General features: G+C 40.2%; 2 protein-coding genes across 2 annotated transcripts; both read right to left on the minus strand.

The window, feature by feature from the left end:
• Positions 1–595: 595 nt before the first annotated feature.
• LOC108322762 (uncharacterized) lies at positions 596–2,396 on the minus strand. Its single transcript, XM_017554993.2, has 2 exons — positions 1,582–2,396; positions 596–1,475 (listed from the first exon to the last, which is right to left on the minus strand). The coding sequence occupies exons 1-2, from the start codon at positions 2,394–2,396 to the stop codon at positions 596–598; spliced, it is 1,695 nt and encodes a 564-aa protein (XP_017410482.2).
• Positions 2,397–12,134: 9,738 nt separating this feature from the next.
• Positions 12,135–19,674, minus strand: LOC108322772 (3-dehydrosphinganine reductase TSC10A). Its single transcript, XM_017555008.2, has 4 exons — positions 19,043–19,674; positions 14,287–14,434; positions 13,188–13,478; positions 12,135–12,428 (listed from the first exon to the last, which is right to left on the minus strand). Exons 1-4 carry the CDS (start codon positions 19,565–19,567, stop codon positions 12,409–12,411), a joined length of 984 nt encoding a protein of 327 aa, XP_017410497.1. The 5' UTR covers positions 19,568–19,674; the 3' UTR covers positions 12,135–12,408.
• Between the last annotated feature and the right edge of the window lie 309 nt (positions 19,675–19,983).

The raw sequence follows: 19,983 nt of genomic DNA on the forward strand, positions 1-19,983 counted from the left end.
TTTTGCTTATCAATTGAGGAAGGGACACACTGTTTGCAAAGTTTGCCATTTCTCACTCTTTTTTTTTTTATTTCTCGGACACTCAAGTTCTCACAGTTCTGATACCAATTTGTTGGTACCAAATATACTTTTATTGAAAATAAAAGCTTTCAGAAATACAACAATCACTCTTTTCTCTCACAGTGTTGCACACAATCATCACAACTCACAATAACTTAACCCAACACACAAAGTACAATCCCACTCTTTTTCCTTCTCTGGAATTTCACGCTACACACACCACACTCTTCTAGCTTTCTCTCTTTCACACACTCAATATTCCTCTCTTTCTTCTCTTTGCAAGGATGCCCACTTCTTTCTCGGTGGTAGTGTTTTTCTTTGCACACCTTACTCTCCTTTTATAACCAATAAAAGAGCTAAACTCCAAGAAGCATTGGTGCAGATTTTCCGCATACAAAGGAAAGACACTTTCCTCAAAATCCTCAACTTTAGAAAGTAGGGAACATTGGCTTCCTTATTCAACAAGTGGGTCCCATCCATTTAACGTTTACCCAACAAAATTCCCCCGTAAACGTAAATGGGTCTTGAGTTTTTCTCATCCTACACCAAATTTACTCATTCCATTATTACTTGGATTCTTCCTGTCGAACATCTCTTTTGCTTCGGTAGTCTTCTTCTTGACCTTGACTCTCTTCTTCTTGACCATAACTGATTTTTCACTAATTGGATTCATCTCTACACTTTCATCTATTTTATTCGCCATACTGCTGAAGTTTTCAGCCTCCGATCGCAGTGTGACACTTTCCGTTGCACTTTCTTCTAGTTGCTTCGTCATTTCTTTCTTCTCACGAAAAATATCATCTCCTAAGTGGTCAATTTTATCACGCTTCTTTGTGGCATCCTGATCCATCATCTTTAATTGCTTTAATGAATCATGCAATTCGGACATCGTATTTTCCGCGGCAACACGGGCTCGACGCTCTCGATCCAGCTCTGCAAGAACCTTTTGAAATTTCTCTACAGAAACATAATCTGAGTTTCCCACTTTCTCTGATGGACTTTCCGGACTCTCCACCTGCTCCTCTACGCTATCTGGCAAAATCATCAGCAAACTCTCCATTGTGCTTTCTGTTGAGCTATCCACCACGCTCTCTACAAGCTCCTTCGAGCTATACAAACTGACCAAACACCTTTCTGGACTGTCTGATCTCCATGACTTTGCATAATCTGGATGCGTCTCGACATCCGATCTCCACAACTCTTCACACCTCGGACGCATCTCGGCATCCGGTTTCCACATCTTCACGCAACTTGGACACAGTTCAGCATTCGATCTCCAACTCCTCAATGCAGTGTCCGGGCTCTTTCTCGGCAACGTTGCGTCTGGGCTCCTTGCCATCAACAAAATTCCTAACTCTTCACTTTCTTTCTCCGCTTCCTCTGTATGGAGATTCATCTCCTCCTTTTTCTCAGCCCTACAATATTTTGCTATATGACCGGGCTTACCACAATTATAGCACTCAGCCGATCTACAGTCATATGCATAATGGCCGTGCTTACCACATCTAAAGCACTCTACACTTGACCGATCTCCTCGGCCTTTCCATTGTCCTCGCACGCCAATTCTGTCGACCGGTTTGCTCTTCCTCATCTTCATAATCACTTTGTCCTTGACCACTTCGTCCTTGGCCTCTTCCTCCAGGATCACCTCGGCCTTGAGTGTTCCGAGCTCCTCTCCTCAGATCAAACTTTGTCTGAAGTGCCTGATCAAGTGGTTGATACAACTTTCTTCTCCGTTGTTCGTGCGCCTCCAAAGATCCTGCAAGCTCTTCAACCGAGAGTTTTGACAAGTCCTTTGACTCTTCAATGGCACACACAATGCTCTCAAAATCATCTGTTAACGATCTCAGAATTTTCTCCACAACCCGACTGGCTGGTAACTCCTCTCCGTTTCTACAGATTTGATTTGCCACTGCTTCCACCCGAGATATATACTCGGTTACTCTTTCTTTTTCCTCCATTCTCAAACTTTCAAACTCGCCTCTAAGAGTTTGGAGCCTGATTTGCTTGACTCGGTTGTCACCTTTGTATACTTTCTCCAGAATCTGCCATGCTTCTTTTGTAGATTTTGCATTTACTATCTTCTCAAAGCCAGATTCATCCACAGCTCGGTACAATATGTATAGAGCTGATTTATCCTTCACACGCGTTTTCTTCAACGCTGCAAGTTGGGCAACCGTCTGTCCTTCGTCGTCTGTGGGTTCTTCGTACCCACTCTCCACTACATCCCATACGTCTTGGGATTCAAGAAGAGCTCTCATCTGCACACTCCAATTATCAAAGTTGACTTTCTTTGTCAATTGAGGAAGGGACACACTGTTTGCAAAGTTTGCCATTTCTCACTCTTTTTTTTTATTTCTCGGACACTCAAGTTCTCACAGTTCTGATACCAATTTGTTGGTACCAAATATACTTTTATTGAAAATAAAAGCTTTCAGAAATACAACAATCACTCTTTTCTCTCACAGTGTTGCACACAATCATCACAACTCACAATAACTTAACCCAACACACAAAGTACAATCCCACTCTTTTTCCTTCTCTGGAATTTCACGCTACACACACCACACTCTTCTAGCTTTCTCTCTTTCACACACTCAATATTCCTCTCTTTCTTCTCTTTGCAAGGATGCCCACTTCTTTCTCGGTGGTAGTGTTTTTCTTTGCACACCTTACTCTCCTTTTATAACCAATAAAAGAGCTAAACTCCAAGAAGCATTGGTGCAGATTTTCCGCATACAAAGGAAAGACACTTTCCTCAAAATCCTCAACTTTAGAAAGTGGGGAACATTGGCTTCCTTATTCAACAAGTGGGTCCCATCCATTTAACGTTTACCCAACAGGCCGTTCGGCCTGGTCTCCTTTATCATTTCCCAGTAATATTATACAATATTTTGCAGGTCACAAGACGGCACTATAGTTGACATATCCTCATGAATACTTCAAATGACCAAAGATAGGTCGAAGGGTCTACCAAAAGACCGAATGGACTAGCATATATGCTGATATTATCTTATAGGTCATATTTTATGCAGGTCATAAGACTCTAAACGAGGTACATTTTGCCCGAGCGGTCATGCTCGGCCTTATTTAATTCTCAGCCGTTCGGCCTCAAATATCTGTTTAGCCGTTCGGCCTCAAACATCTTTTCGGCCGTTCGGCCTCAAATATCTGCTCGACCGCTCGGCCTCATCATTTCTCTCAGCCGCTCGGTCTTAGAGTGATCTCGGCCGTTCGGCCTCATTGGGAACTCGGACGTTCGGTCTGGTCTATCCATCTTCCCATGCTGGCGGCAGGGAGAAAAGGTAAAGGTGGAACCCGTGGGTAATATACGGGAAGAAGCAGGAACCCAAAATAAAATAAATAATTACTTTCTCTTTTCTACACTCAAGATCAGAAGAACTGTGACAATTATCTTGGCATCTGGTTTCATCATTTCCCTCACACGATGCCAAACAACAATAGACATTTTTGATTACTAGGTTGACACGAAACGAAGCATTCACCTGGTTTCCAGAATATGGTAGCTACAACAGAGAAGATGAAAATCTGGCATTTATTCTCGGAGTATCATGTATCTTACTAATTGCACATAGATGTTCACAGACAATGAGGGCAACCATCCCTCACCCGTTGGCAGACAATTCAAACTTGAGAAGTTTTGACCCCATTATTTCATGACTGACAAATACGGCCTCGTCCTCTCAGTAAGTGGCCGAGAAGGCCAGTCTGATAGCTTCTGTAACATCCCAAAAATTCACCCTAAAAAATTTTTTTTTTCAAAACTTAAATGTTGTAATAATACATACATCCCGAACAAAAACTAAAATCGATACATCAGTCTTAAGCTCAAACGCAACAGCAAAGATAACCTTGAAACCTTCTAATTCGATCTTCCATCTCTTCCTCCATTTGCACAGGATTACGTGACAATCCTTCAACTGCTCCCGTATAACATCACACATTATACGATCATCGCATTCACATGCACAAACAAGCAAAGTAAGGGTGAGCTAACCTGAAACACATCATTTAAAAAAACATGCATAGTTATTTCAATACAAATATCATATAATAATAAAATCCGACATCCTCAAACCAACGTACCACAATTCCTGTTGGACACTCATTCCATAGTACCTAATAATCAACCCAATACACAATAAACTCTCATCCGGATGATACGCTGATGAGCAAATCAACGGAAGGTGCCCCACTTGTGATTTCATTCTTAGTCTCCTCAATATGTCCACAATCAACCACAGATCAAGACATCCTACTACAGTACCCTCAACCTCAATACATACCCAGATATCAAAACATTACTGAATCAAACGATAAATCAACGAACTTATATTACATCGGACACTGTTTACACGAACATTAAGATTGATCACTTAAGCTAGAAACTGGGCATCAAACGCCATTATACCGAATACCATTAGGTCGAATACCAAAAGATCAAACGCTAATTAAGATCAAGTACTTAGACTTCACGTTAAGACAGTGTACTCTACTAGACAATTACTATTATTTCGAACACTATTCGAACGATTGCTCAAAGATCAAATCTCGCACACCACAGATTAAGTAACATTCGGACGAACACTTAATTGATCACTTTGCTGAATTTAATTCTATCAGAGAGTAACCTCATCGAGACCGGATGTTCCATACGTACAACCACTAACTATTAATGATCCTTACCTGAGACAGGCATCATCCGACCCGAGCACTACCTATGAATGATCACTCCCTGAATCATGTATCATCACGACTAATCACTATTTATCAATCGATCGATACCTCAACGACTATCAAAGCCGGTCACTTCCTATAAATGATTACAACCTCAGAGCAACATCACCAATAAAGATCATTCCCTAAGAACCATCGCTACTAGACAGAACACTATAATAAGGAACGCTTGAGTCTGGGTTAAACGCCTAGAGTACTCTGCTGAACACCTCAGTATTGACCGAACGTAATCAAACTAAACCTCAGGTTACCAAATTAAGATCGGACGCTAGCTACCTCAGATCCACTAGCATCAAGATCAACTGTTATCTAATAACGCTCGCTACCTGAAAATAATTAACACCAAGACCGAACGTCACTAGTAAGAACGCTCGTTACTACCTATAGACTCAACAAGTTTTACTTCCCGTCTCTCTCTCGAAGTATTCCAAATCCAACTTTATCTACACTACCATCTCTCTCGTATCCGTACGACCATCACGGTTAGAAACCACAGCCACAACATGCAAGATGAATAACCAGAATTATCACACTATAAACCCACTACAAATACTATAACAATTCCCACGATAAATCGACTCACATGACACTGCAGACTAGTCTTTCATAAACTGATGTCGTTTACTTGTAATTCGTCGTCATAACCTGCTCTCAATAACAGGCGACCCGAGCCGTCATCCATCGCGACTTCAGACCTATCTCCCCGACTCCTCAAGGACTAACGAGTAAAAACATCGATACTACGCGTAATGATGCACTATACTCAACACGAGCTGAAGTCATTGGGCGAGACATTCACCTCCTCGCGCAGAAGAAGGTGACACTCGAATCTCAGTCTCACGCGTGAGACTAGCAAAAATGCTTAAAAGACAGACAAAGTTACAAGTAAATAACATAGTGTATGTACCACCTCTAACAGAATAAACGTGCTCAATCACGAAGTCATACATATTCTCAACAATATGTATAACTAAACCAATAGAATAAACGTGCTCAATCACGAAGTCATACATATTCTCAATAATATGTATAACTAAACCAATATTGGATCAAGGAAATAACCAACAATTCTCAATAATTACATCAAAATACACCCATGGATTTATGCATTATTGCCGAACGTTATTTCCAACTCTGATGCTGTCTGAACGAACGTTCTGAAATCAATCCTCATCACAGGCCGAACGCTCACAAACCAAGGCCGAACGCTCACAACACCAAGGACGAACGCTCACAACACTAAGGACGAACGCTCACAATACCAAGGACGAACGCTCACTACACCAAGGACGAACGCTCACTACACCAAGGACGAACGCTCACTACAAGGACGAACGCCCACTACAAGGACGAACGCTCACTACAAGGACGAACGCTCACTACACCAAGGACGAACGCTCACTACGCCAAGGACGAACGCTCACTACACCAAGGACGAACGCTCACTACATCAAGGACGAACGCTCACTACACCAAGGACGAACGCTCACTACACCAAGGACGAACGAACCCAGACGTTCGTTTAGAACTGAACGTTCACCACTGAGCAATTTGGACGAACGTCCAATTTCACCAGAATTGGACGAATGTTAGGCCGACCACTAATTGGTCGAGCACTGTTGGGACGAACGTCCAATTTTGACTCACCAAAATTGGACGAACGCGCATTCTGCAGAATTCTGCAGAATCGCGCAGATTCCAGAGAAACCCAGAAAACCCCATTTTCAACCCCTTCTTCCCAAATTTGCATCAAAATACAGATTATACCAACAATTAATGAAATAAATCAAACTCCCCTTACCTCTTGAAGACTTCCTTGAAAATTTTGGGATCTATCTCCTCCCAGATGTGCAGATCAAGATCTCCTTGCAACCTCAACAATTCTTCACTTCTTCTCCCAGATCTTGCTGCAAGGACTCCCCTCTCACCAGATGCTCAACCAGATCCTCCTCTCAGGCCTTCAGAAGTTGGAACAGCTTCCCATGGAAGCTCCTAGAACGGCTGGAAACGAAAGGGAGGAAGGGTTCCCTTCTTCTGGAAGCTCTCCCTTATTCCAAAGATAAGCCTCTCTCTCCTTCTCACATGCCAAAATGAAAGCTCTCCTTTGCTGAGCCTTTCCCCCGTAACCCAATACCTCCAATAAATGCTTCCTAATAATGCAAGAGGTGGGTGACCACCATGTCCCCACCATGCCTAAAATTACGGGTTTTACAGCTTCTGCCGGAGGAAGACATCCATCCATGGCCAGGCCGCTGTGTTCATCGTTCGGCTCCGCTGTTAGAGCGTGGTCTTAGATCTTTAGTCCTTCACGATTATCGCCGAGGGCAGGGTCCAGAAGCTTCTCGCCCGTACAGGTGCTGACGATGCTGGAGTGTACCTTGGTTGACCTCGGAGGCAGCGCTACAGTAGTATTGGAGGGTTCCAGAAAATATAACGCTTGTCGGATCTTCCAACTCACCCGTTCGGAGCATTCCAGCGTATCACAATGACAGGTGAAGGTCTTCAACTCCTGAATATCCCAGGCAGTCTCTATAAGAGGGTTACCTTGACATGAGTAAAGAGTTGTCGGCCTCAACATATTATGGGCCGTTCGGCCTCAGCGTATTATTGGCCGCTCGGCCTCAGCGTATTCTCGGCCGCTCGGCCTCAATGGATTCTTGGTCGTTCGGCCTCAATTTATTCTCGGTCGTTCGGCCTCAACAGCTTATTCTGTCGTTCGGCCTCAACATATTACTGGCCGTTCGGCCTCATCTTGATTATGGCCGTTCGGCCTCAACATATTATTGGCCGCTCGGCCTCAACATCTTATTTGGCCGTTCGGCCTCAACGTATTATTGGCCGTTCGGCCTCAACATATTATTGGCCGTTCGGCCTCAACATATTATTGGCCGCTCAACCTCAACATCTTATTTGGCCGTTCGGCCTCAACGTATTATTGGTCGTTCGGCCTCAACATATTATTGGCCGCTCGGCCTCAAACTATTATTGGTCGTTCGGCCTCAACATCTTATTTGGCCGTTCGGCCTCAACAGCTTATTTGGTCGTTCGGCCTCAACATATTATTGGCTGTTCGGCCTCAACATATTATTGGCCGCTCGGCCTCAGCTTATTGTCGGCCGCTCGGCCTCAATGACTTCTTGGCCGCTCGGCCTCAATTTATTCTCGGCTGTTCGGCCTCAACAAGCTCATATTATCTTATAGGTCACAAGGCACTAAGGCAGTGGCATAAACATTCAATTGAAGACCGAACGGTCTCACTTGTTTGATAAAACCCCTCAACTAAATTTAGCTACATATTTCTAACCGTTCAAAATCTGTGCGTTATTTTTTCTTTGATGCAGATGACAACTGTATACAAACTTGGCACTCCTTGAGCAACCAAGCGGGTGGGGCAGTCTCTTCGTGAGCTCCCACCTTGGTCTTAGAGCACGATCCACGAATAGCTTCTAAGACCTAAACCGAGCGGGTGGGGCAGTCTCTTCGTGAGCTCCCACCTTGGTCTTAGAGCACGATCCACGAATAGCTTCTAAGACCTAAACCGAGCGGGTGGGGCAGTCTCTTCGTGAGCTCCCACCTTGGTCTTAGAGCACGATCCACGAATAGCTTCTAAGACCTAAACCGAGCGGGTGAGGCAGTCTCTTCGTGAGCTCTCACACCGAGCAGGTGAGGCAGTCTCTTCGTGAGCTCTCACCTTGGCTTAGAACACGCTCCTCGAGAGCTTCTAAGACCTAAATCATGCAGCAAAGCAAGCTCAAGCAAGCTCTTTTATGAACTCTCGCCAGGGAACTATTAGCGCAAAACCCGCTCAGGTGATAAGGAACGCATGCTAGCGTATTAAACTCAGGTAAAATCTACTACCGATTGATATAACATTACAAACCCAACGCAATATCATAATTTTGCTAGGGCTTGGGGGGCTTATGTTACTACCATGGACGAACAACCGCCCGGAATACCCAGCATGCTTGGACAACCGACCGGAATACATTCTAAACAGTCCGCCGATCGATCCCGACAGCTTCCGATCGGTCCCGACAGCTTCCGATCGGTCTCGACAGCTTCCGCGGTCGGTCTCGACATAGCCTCCGCGGTCGGTCTTCTGCGGTCGGTCTTGACAGTTAATGCACAATGAATGTGTAATTAGCAAATAATTGAAGGAGACAGTGGAGGGACCCTTCACCTTTATTTCTCCAGCTATTACGGGAAATCTCGTCTTTACTTTCATCTTTCAGAAATGATTGGGGAATATTCCTTAAACTAGTATAAATAAGGGGTAAACGACGAAGGTATGACATCTTTTCTGATATAATGATACACTGCTGAAAAACCATTCTGACTTGAGCGTCGGAGTGTTTATTGCAGCTCCACCCCCCATTTCACCGATGCCGGTAGCAGGAGGAGGAGCACAGAGGCGAGGGAAGGAGCTCAGAACGCAGGAGAAGGAGTGTTTCAGGACGGAGGCGGCTGGAAACTTCCCCGGTCCAATTCCGCAGAAACAAGAAATTTAAGAGAAGACTCCATGAATTCAAGGGGGGCTGGGTTCTGAATTTCTGGAGGAGTGAAAGCTTGCTGCAAGTTCTGGGAGAGGAGAAGGGGAGAGCTTTTGGATTTGGAAGGAGATCAAGACACTGCATTTTAAGATCCAAGGAAGTCTTCAAGAGGTAAGGGGAGCTAGATCTTTTGTTTGATTGTTGAAATATACTGTATTTGATGCAAATCTGGGAATTTGGGGATGAAAAATGGAGTTTCTGGGTTTCTGGAAAACCTGATGCGATTCTGCAGAATTCTCCAGAAACGCGCGCTCGTCCAAACGGTGTTCGACCAAATAGTGGTCGGCCAATTTCTGAACGTTCGGTATTTCTTCTGATCGTTCGCCCAAATCAGCCAAATTGGAACGTTCGTCCGTGCAGTGCTCGACCAGCAGTGGTCGGCCAAATAACCGTTTGGTCTTGTGTCCTCCAATAACGAGCGTTATCGTTCGTTCTATGCTTGTGTTGGTGAGCGTTCGTAGATCAGTCTTCGTGTATGGGCGACTGTAGTGTTTGACTAAATTTAGTATGAATAGGCTTAAATCTTGAACGTTCGGTTTTGATGTTTCAGTGATTTAACCGTTCGATCTAAATTTGATATTCTTAGGTTTAAATCTGGAACGTTCGTTTTTGGGTGTATTAGTATAATTTGATATTCTTAGTTTAAGAGCTTGAACGTGCGTTTTGGTAAATTAGTTATCATAGCGTTCGGTCTTAAATCTGATGTACTTATGTTTATATATTGAACGTTCGGTGTTGGTGAAATAGTGATCGTAGGCGTTCGCCCGCCAAATGGTATCCTCAGAAAGTGATATTTAGCGTTCGGTCTGGGTTCTGTATTAGAAATTATAAGCGTTCGGTTTGATGAGATATTCGCAGGTTCAGAAAGTGAGCGTTCGGTCTTAATTCGAATTCTAAGGCTTGAATCTTGAACGTCCGTTTTGGTGAATTAGTGAATGTAGCGTTCGGCCTTCATCTAATATTCTTAGGTTTAAAATCTTGAACGTTCGGTTTTGATGTGTAAGCAAGCGCTTGGTCATCATTTGATATTCTATGTTCGAATCTTAAACGTTCGGCCTTGGTCTATTAGTGAGTATAAGCGTTCGTTCTTAACTTGGTATTCTCGGGTAGTAATCTTGAGCGTTCGGTCCGAATTCGATAATCTTAAGTATGGAATCTTGAGCGTTCGGTCTTAATAGCGATTTATAGCGTTCGACCTGGATCAGGTATTCTGGTGTTTAGATTGTAAGCGTTCGGTTTTGGTGTAGATCTTGATCAGATAGTCTCAAGCTTCAATCTTAGGCGTTCGGTTTTGAGGAGGTTCATACTGTTAGTGATTGTCCATAGAGAACGTTCGTCCTCTATGATGTTTGCCCGCAGGTAGTGCTCGTCAAAACTTAGTGTCCGATATTAGTGATGTTTGATCTTTGAGTGATCGTCCAAATAGTCTCCGGATAGTAGTATTCAGTTTAACAGAGTTCGCTGTTTTACCGTTAAGACTAAGTGCTCGAACTTAACGTTCGTTCAATGGCGTTCGACCAAATAGTATTCTGTCTATTAGTGTTTGGAGATTTAGCGTCCAGCATAAGTGCTCGGTTTGTAGCGTTCGGGATGATACCTTTGATCTCATAGCGTCCGTCCAAATAGTATAGCGTTCGGCAATACATCTGTCGACAGATAGCGTTCGTCCATATCGTTTTGGTGACGTTCGTCCAAATAGTGTTCGGCCTGTTGTTTGGAAATGGCGTTCGTAACATATGTTAGAAGAAAATCTAGCACATTTACTTTTACACTCGAATAAATTTTTAATGATCCTTAAGAAAAATAATTTATTTTCAGTAAGATAACCTTTGTACTTTTTAAAAAGGTTTAATCCTTTTCGACATCCCTATTTATGTACGAATGTCTCAATTGGGTCCTCGTTTTCTAAAGTGTATCAAAATGGTCCCTAATTTTGAAAATTGATAACAATTGAGTCCTTTCCGTTAAGTTGGCTGAACAGCGTTAAAAAAATTGCTGAGTGGATGCTGAGATGACGAACGAACGCTCGTCCACCAGCGAACGAACGCTCGTCCACCAGCGAACGAACGCTCGTCCACCAGAGAACGAACGCTCGTCCACCAGAGAACGAACGCTCGTCGACCTCTTACTGTTGGACGACCGTTCGTTCGGTGGTCGACGAGCGTTCGTTCGCTGGTGGACGAGCGTTCGTTCGCTGGTGGACGAGCGTTCGTTCGTCATCTCAGTATCCACTCAGCAATTTTTTTGACGCCGTTCAGCCAACTTAACGGAAAGGACTCAATTGCTATCAATTTTCAAAATTAGGGACCATTTTGATACACTTTAGAAAACGAGGACCCAATTGAGACATTCGTACATAAATAGGGATGTCGAAAAGGATTAAACCTTTTAAAAAATAATTTGGTTTAAAGAATTAATTAATATAGTAAAAACAATGTTATTTTCTTTAAACAAGGTTTCTTCATGCATTATTTCTTTGAATTCCCTTTTTATGTAAAAAAAACGCTGAAAAAAACCGCAAACCCTAATTGAAAGAACTAAACATTACCTTTTTCATATTAATGAACTATTTCAGAGTTAAACAAAGTAATTTTAAATATACATGTTACTTACATACTAATATGATCATTTAATATTACTAATACACTAACGTGATCACTTAACATATAAGTTATCACTTAAAATAAAATAAAAAATCAACAAAAATGAAAACAAAACTAAAATTTTATGGAGGACAAAATATTATTGCCGAACAAAATAAAAACGTAAAAAGAAATGAGGACCAAACTTTTTTTAAAGAAAATATACATCAATCCTATCCAATCCATAGCGTATTACTGAACCTGAACATGTAACTTAACCTGTCTTTACTTAACATATGTTAGAAAACGGAAGAAAAGTTAAAAAAAAAAAAAAAACTTAATCAACTTGATGTTTATCGAGATCTAATTGGTTAACTTTCATTTGAATTTCAGAGTGGAAGAAGGCAGCATCCCAGTATCTTGCATATAACTCCTAAAATGAGGCATAGGACTCTGTTTCAGCTACTCCGGGTTGAACCTGTCAGAATGATAAATCATCAATCTCATAAGTTTTAGTTGGGGAATTCATTTGAATTAACATTAACCTTTTAACAGGGTACAAGCAAATACCTTAAGAGGCTCCACCAGATAAAAGTAACATCCTAAACTTTTACAATGTCCTAATTGCTTTTGAATTCAAACATTATATCATTTGCTGTTCACTACGTGTTTAATAATAGTGTATGAACCACAGTCACTATATGGAATCAAACGACAGATACTAAATAAATAGATAAGTATATAAATAATAATAATAATAATAATAATAATAATAATAATAATAATAATAATAATAATTTTATTTCAATCTGTTATAGAACCATTCTCAAATTTTAACCAAAGAAAAAAAAAATCATAAAAGCACTCTTGTAAATTAACTTTGGAAAGACTGCCCAAATATAACAGTATGACTTCTAAAGCCCAGGAGCGTAACAGGAGATGTTTCATGCAAATTGCAAAACTGTAATGAATGACTAATTTACCAGGCAAACTCTAAGTAACCATATTGAAGAGTCTAACCCAATTTTGAATTAGATCCTTTTAGAGATGACAAATAACTACATGTTCATGAGAATTGTCTGAATTTATCCAGATTTTAATAGAAAATGTGTACTATTTTAACATTAAATTCTTCATAATGCCATGTTTTACTATTCTTTTGATGATTGGACAGACAGGAATTAAATTAACAAAAACTAAGAAATAATTTTTCAATATCCCTTTGTGCAGCACTTACCCTTCCTTTGGCTGTGATATTTCTCTATACTTCCATACCAAGTCCACTGCATGCCTAGTGCAACAATCCGTAGAATTCCAGCAGCAACCACCTCAACAAAGGCCATCAAGAAAGACCTCTGAGGGGATAAACCTGCAGTTGCTAGGGATAGCGCAATTCCCTCCAAATTGCAAGAAACAATAAAGCTGCCACTTTTTATACCATCCAAAGCTTTCTGAGCAACTTTTTCAGCTGTCATGCAACCAGATGAGGCTGCAATGATTTTGGTGAGTTCCGGTTTTCTCCTGTTTTCTGTAAAAGTGACCTTTCAGATTGTACTTCACTTTGATTACAGGATACATAGACTTCACAAGAGATGCTACAAACACACATTTAATAAGCTGAAAGCAACAATTTTATTTTTATACTCATGAACTCTAAGTGGATATTTAGTAATCATGGATTCAAACTTATTATCTTAAGCAATAATTTCATTCTCTAATCTCTAAGTTTGTAATAGGATTGATACAATAGCCTCCCCCATGGCATCAGTCAAATGTATGAATTTAGATCAGATACAAAAATGAGAGATATTCAGATAATAAGGGAGGAGCTGGAGTTATTAAATCCGCAATTGATGCAGAATTCTGTGTAACAAACTTAAGACCTAATTGATTTTCTTTTCATTTTTCAGTTTTAAAACCTATTTTCTTAAAAAATTTCACACTACTCAACAATCATCTTCTCATCCAAAGTCTGTTATGTTACCAAATTGTTTAAAAAAAAGGTGTTTTAAAAACTAAATACAGAAAGAAATGCAAGATTTTCCATCTTTTCTTTGCATTTTGTTGAACATCTTCCTCAATTTCAAGGTATGCTCCGTGCCTTGCAACACCCGCCACCAGGTATTTGAGCAACTCGCCTAGTTACATTTTGAAAACTTTCGGAAATGGAAATCAAGCACACCCTATGCAATTTCAAGGAGTTACAGCAAGTGCACGACTTCCATGGTGAGCTTTACACAAACTGACATGTTATTTACAACGAAAAATGAAGTAGAAACTAGCAAAGGTAATAGGTGTGAAGAAATAAATTCAAGAAAATCCAATTCAATACCTACCTTCTGCTAATCCTGGAGTATCTGTATCCGGAGGAAAAATCAGAGAAACATGAATATTATCAGCTATAACCTCTTGTTGCAATGCTTCTGCTAAACCACGGAGACCAAATTTACTCGCTGAGTAAGCTACGTAGCCATAAATGCCCGCCTAAACATAAACACAAATTCCACATCAAAATAAATAAAATAAAGTTTAATTACTTATTCAGTCGTTATACCTGTTAAAAGTTTATGTCTTAGGCTATGTTTGGTTTTCAGTTGGGAATGTTTCAAACTGAGTTTAGAAAGTAAAAGTTCTGTGACTTGTATTGTTGTTTTGATAAGCACATTTGCACATTAAAATTTTGTCTGCAAACTTAGTCTTAAGAAGTAAGACCATAATTGCTCTTGCAAACATTAATCAAAACATGCACTTAGTCCTTGCACCTAGAAAATGTCAGAAATAAATCAAGTATAGGCACCGTTTACGGAAAAACTCAAAAACTGAAAAGTTCTGATAAATCACGTGGTGTAGCTTTCTTTGTGCTTAAGAAATATTTACTATTATTATATTGTAATTGTAGCCTATAAAATAGGCAACTCTAATGTACGGAAATGCACAAGTTTGTCAAGTGAATGAAATATCTAGAGAGAGTTTAAGTTCTCTTCCTCTGTTTCTTTACTTTGAGTGAGTGTCTTTTGAAAATATTAATCCCACTGATATCAAATTGGTATCCGAGCTAGTTAGATCCAGTATTAGCTTTTTGAGTTTGTGAGAGAGTCAAAAATTACTGAGTGTGTGAGGAACAAAAGCGTTCTCACCTTAACAAAAAATTTTTGAGTCTATTTGAGAAAGAGAGAGATGGCCACAAATTACAATATTGTTTGGTCTGGTCCCAAATTAGATGACAAAATGGATTATAATTATTGGAAATTGTTGATGTCCACCCATTTGAAAGCTCACAACCTCTGGAGCTTTATTGAACCAGGCTTACAAGAACAAGCTAATGCAGAATTTCAAAGGAAAGGGCAGTTGGCGCTATCACAAATTCAACAAGGAATAGATTATTCAATTTTTGGCAAAATTGCAAATTGCAAGACTGTCAAAGATGCGTGGGATACATTGAAGTTATCATACAAAGGAGTAGAGAAAGCTCAAAAATCCAAACTGCAGTCCTTGCAAAGAGAATATGAAAGGTATGATATGTCCAGTTCAGAAACTGTTCAACAATATTTTCATGTATCACAGATCTTGCCAATAAGATGAGAGTATATGGAGAAGATATTTCTGAAAGCAAGGTGGTTGAAAAAATTCTACGCACCATGCCGATGAAGTTTGATCATGTGGTGACTACAATAATAGAGTCTCACGACACAGACACATGACAGTTGCAGAATTGCAAGGAAGCATTGAAAGCCATGTGAGCAGAATACTGGAGAAAACAGAAAAAGGAGCTGAAGAAGCATTGAAAAGTCAAGTGAATTTCAATAAAGTTGCGGAGTCCAGTCAAGAAGTAGAAAGTAGAGGTCGTGATAATTTCAATACTAGAGGAAGAGGAAATTTTAGAAGTAGAGGTTGTGGAAATTTAAGAGGTAGAGGTCGTGGTAATTTTAATCACTGGAGAAACAACAAATTCAGACCAAACAATCAAGGAAGAGATGGAGATAGTTTTGTACCTGCCCATCGAGGAAGAGGAAGAGGTGGCTATCAAGAAAGAAGTAATGTTAATTGCTTCCACTGTGGAAAATATGGCCACAGAGTAGCAGATTGCAAATTCTGACAGCAAGCAAACATTACAGAAAATCAGTACCAGGATGATTTCAGCAATAACATGGGTATATTTTTTTATGATTTCAGCAATAACATGGGTAGTAAGTACTTTATTACCTTTATTGATGATTTCAGCAGAAAAACATGGGTATATTTTTTGAAACAGAAATCAAATGCTTGTGATGCCTTTAAGTCATTTAAGGCATTTGTGGAGAAACAAAGTAGCTGCAAGATTAAAGCATTGAGAACAGACAGAGGTCAAGAATACCTTGTATGTGCAGATTATTTTGAGCAACATGGAATTCATCATCAATTAACAACCAGATACACTCCCCAACAGAATGGAGTTGCCGAAAGAAAGAACAGGACCATCATGGATATGGTAAGGTGCATGTTAAAAGCAAAACAAATGCCTAGAGAATTTTGGGCAGAAGCTGTTGCTACCGCTGTGTATATCCTGAACAGATGTCCAACAAAGAGTGTTAGTGAGAAAACACCAGAAGAAGCCTGGAGCGGAAGGAGACCATCAATTCTTTTTGGGTGTATATCATATGCCCATGTACCAGATCAGCTAAGGAAGAAGCTCGATGATAAAGGAGAAAAATGTGTGTTCATTGGCTACTGCACAAATTCAAAGGCATACAGGCTCTACAATCCGGAGACAAAGAAGGTAATTATCAGCAGAGATGTGACCTTTGATGAAGAAGGAATGTGGGATTGGTCATCCAAATCCCAAAATAAGCCTACAATAATTCTAGAAAATCATGAAGAGGAGAATGAACGTGTAGATTCAACACCTGATGAGCCAGAAACATCAAGCAGACCACAGAGGCAACCGAAACTACCAGCCAGATTAGAGGATTATGTTGTGGGTAATGACAATGACCCATTTAATGAAGAAATTATCAATTTTGCCTTATTTGCAGATTGTGAGCCTGTATCATTTGAAGAAGCATCAAATAATCAACATTGGAGAAAAGCAATGGATGAAGAAATTGATGCCATTGAGAAAAATCAAACATGGGAGCTGACAGACTTACCAGCAAACAAAAGGCCAATTGAAGTGAAGTGGGTGTACAAAACTAAGTACAAGCCCAGCGTAGAAATTGATCCTTTCAAAGCAAGGTTGGTAGCAAAAGGGTACAAACAAAAGCCAGGAATTGATTATTTTGAAGTATTTGCTCCTAGCAAGATTAGATACAATTCGTATGCTCATCTCTCTATCAGCTCAAAATAATTGGAAAATTCGGATGTTAAATCTGCTTTTCCGAATGGTACTTTGGAAGAAGAAGTATATGTTGAGCAGCCTGGAGGATATGAAGTTAAAGGAAAAGAAAATAAAGTCTACAAATTGAAGAAAGCATTATATGGCTTGAAGCAGGCACCCAGAGCGTGGTACAAAAGGATTGATTCCTATTTTTTACAACATGGATTTCAGAGATGTCCATTTGATATATTAAAAGTTGTTGATCCAGGTGATATTATTACAGATGCCTTTATGTTGATGATCTAATCTTTACTGGCAATAATCCAAAGATGATTGTAGAATTCAGGAAGGCCATGGTTCAATGTTTTGAGATGACAGATTTGGGTCTAATGTCATATTTTCTTGGCATTGAGGTTGTTCAGCAGAATGATGGACTCTTGTATCTCAAAAGAAGTATGCTACAGACATTTTGAAGAAATTCAAAATGGAGTATTCAAAGCCAATCTCAATACCTGTTGAGGAAAAGTTGAAATTGAAAAGAGATAGTGATGAAAGAAGGGTTGATTCAACATACTACAGAAGTTTGATTGGAAGTCTGAGATACTTAACTGCTACTAGACCAGATATTGTATTTGGAGTAGGATTGCTCAGTAGATTCATGGAAGAGCCACGTGCAAGTCATTTACAAGGGGCAAAAAGAATCCTTAGATACATCAAAGGTACTTTGACTGAGGGAATCTTTTATGCTAATAATTCTAATGTAAAGCTGGTTGGATACACAGATACTGACTGGGCAGGAGATATTGAAACAAGGAAAAGTACGTGGGGTACACGTTTCATCTAGGCACTGGAGTTGTATCATGGTCCTCGAAGCAGCCAACAATTGCACTCTCAACAGCCGAAGCAGAATATATAGCTGTAACAAGTTGTGCTACACAAGCAATATGGATGAGAAGGATGCTTGAAGCTATGCATCAGAAGCAAGATACTCCTACAGTGATACATTGTGATAACAAGTCTGTAATTACACTATCCAAAAATCCAGTTTTTCATGGACGATCCAAGCACGCACATTGATATTCGGTTTCACAAGATTCGAGAACTAGTAGCTGAGAAAGAAGTAGTAATCGAATATCTTCCAACTGAAGAACAAGTTGCAGATATTTTTACAAAAGCCACTGAAAATTGAGTTATTTTACAAGTTGAAAAAAATGCTTGGAATGGTAGAAACTTGATTTAAGGAAGGCAATGTCAGAAATAAATCAAGTATAGGCACCGTTTACGGAAAAACTCAAAACTGAAAAGTTGCTATTATTATATTGTAATATTTACTATTATTATATTGTAATTGTAGCCTATAAAATAGGCAACTCTAATGTATGGAAATGCACAAGTTTGTCAAAGTGAATGAAATATCTAGAGAGAGTTTAAGTTCTCTTCATCTGTTTCTTTACTTTGAGTGAGTGTCTTTTGAAAATATTAATCCCACTGATATCAGAAAATACTCATTTCCGTATTTGTTCATACACTGCTTAACTCGTTTTAGTTCCAACAGATAATTTATTTATTAGTTTAATCTAGACAATTTTTAGTGTCAGCAAAGCCTAAATCGAATTTAAAGGTGTATACACTAGGACTATAATTATTACTTCATAGTTATACAAACTAAAACCTATAAAATGCAGATATATACAATACAACCAAATAAGTAATTCACATGTATAAACCCAGCAATAGTAATTCACATAATAGATTATCAGATCATAAATAACAGAGGGCGAAAGGCGATGCAGGTTTACCTGACCGGCCTGTGAGGAAACAAGGGCAATGGAAGCGGGCAGCGGGTCCTTCCGGTTTTTCATCGCGGGAAGCGCGGCCTTGATGAGGTTCAACGTTCCCATGAGATTGACGTCCATGGTGAACTTTATCTCACTCAATTCCATCTTCTCCAGCTCCAGCGCTACGAACACGCCGTGGTTCAGCAGCAGCACGTCGATTGGCCCTGCCTCGTCCACCGCGCGCTTCACCGCCTCGAAGTCCCGCACGTCTGCCGCGAATACCGCCACCTCGATCCCCGTCACCAGCCGGATCGCATTTCGCGCCTCCTCCAGCTTCCCCAGCGACCGCGCCAATATCGACACACGCGCGCCCTCCGCCGCCGCGCGGTGTGCCAGAGACAGCCCGATGCCGCTGGATCCGCCCGTGATAAACACGTGCCGATTCTTGATAGGGATCTTCACCGGTCGCGGTTTAACCAGGAAATAGAGCACGACCAGAAGAAGCAGAGGAAGGAGAAAGAAAAGAAAGAAGTATGCGTCCGCCATTGTTGATGAGCCTTCGAAACTATACCCACTGGGAGCAAAAGTCTATATGCGACTTTGAAAATCGATACCATTTTTATTTTATTTTAGTATCGAGAGCAAGTAAGAGTATGTGCTTCCATCAATTAGGGAACTTATTTATTCTATCAAAATCATATATATGGAAGGAAAATTAGGAAGTAATCAAATCCTATATTTGTTGATATATTAACTTTTTCTCCTAGTTGAGTACCAAGGTGGTTTGATTTTTTATTTTCTTTTTTCTTATTTGCTGATACATTAAAAAATACTATCTTTTACATACATATCAATCTATTTCATGTCTGATAAAAAAAAAAGCCCAATTTGAGTATTTTGATTCGAGATATTTGTTAACTAAATAACTATTAATTTAGTTTGTAAAAGAATGAAAAGTATAA

Source organism: Vigna angularis, chromosome 5 (assembly GCF_016808095.1).
Source record: "Vigna angularis cultivar LongXiaoDou No.4 chromosome 5, ASM1680809v1, whole genome shotgun sequence".
Lineage (NCBI taxonomy): Eukaryota > Viridiplantae > Streptophyta > Magnoliopsida > Fabales > Fabaceae > Vigna > Vigna angularis.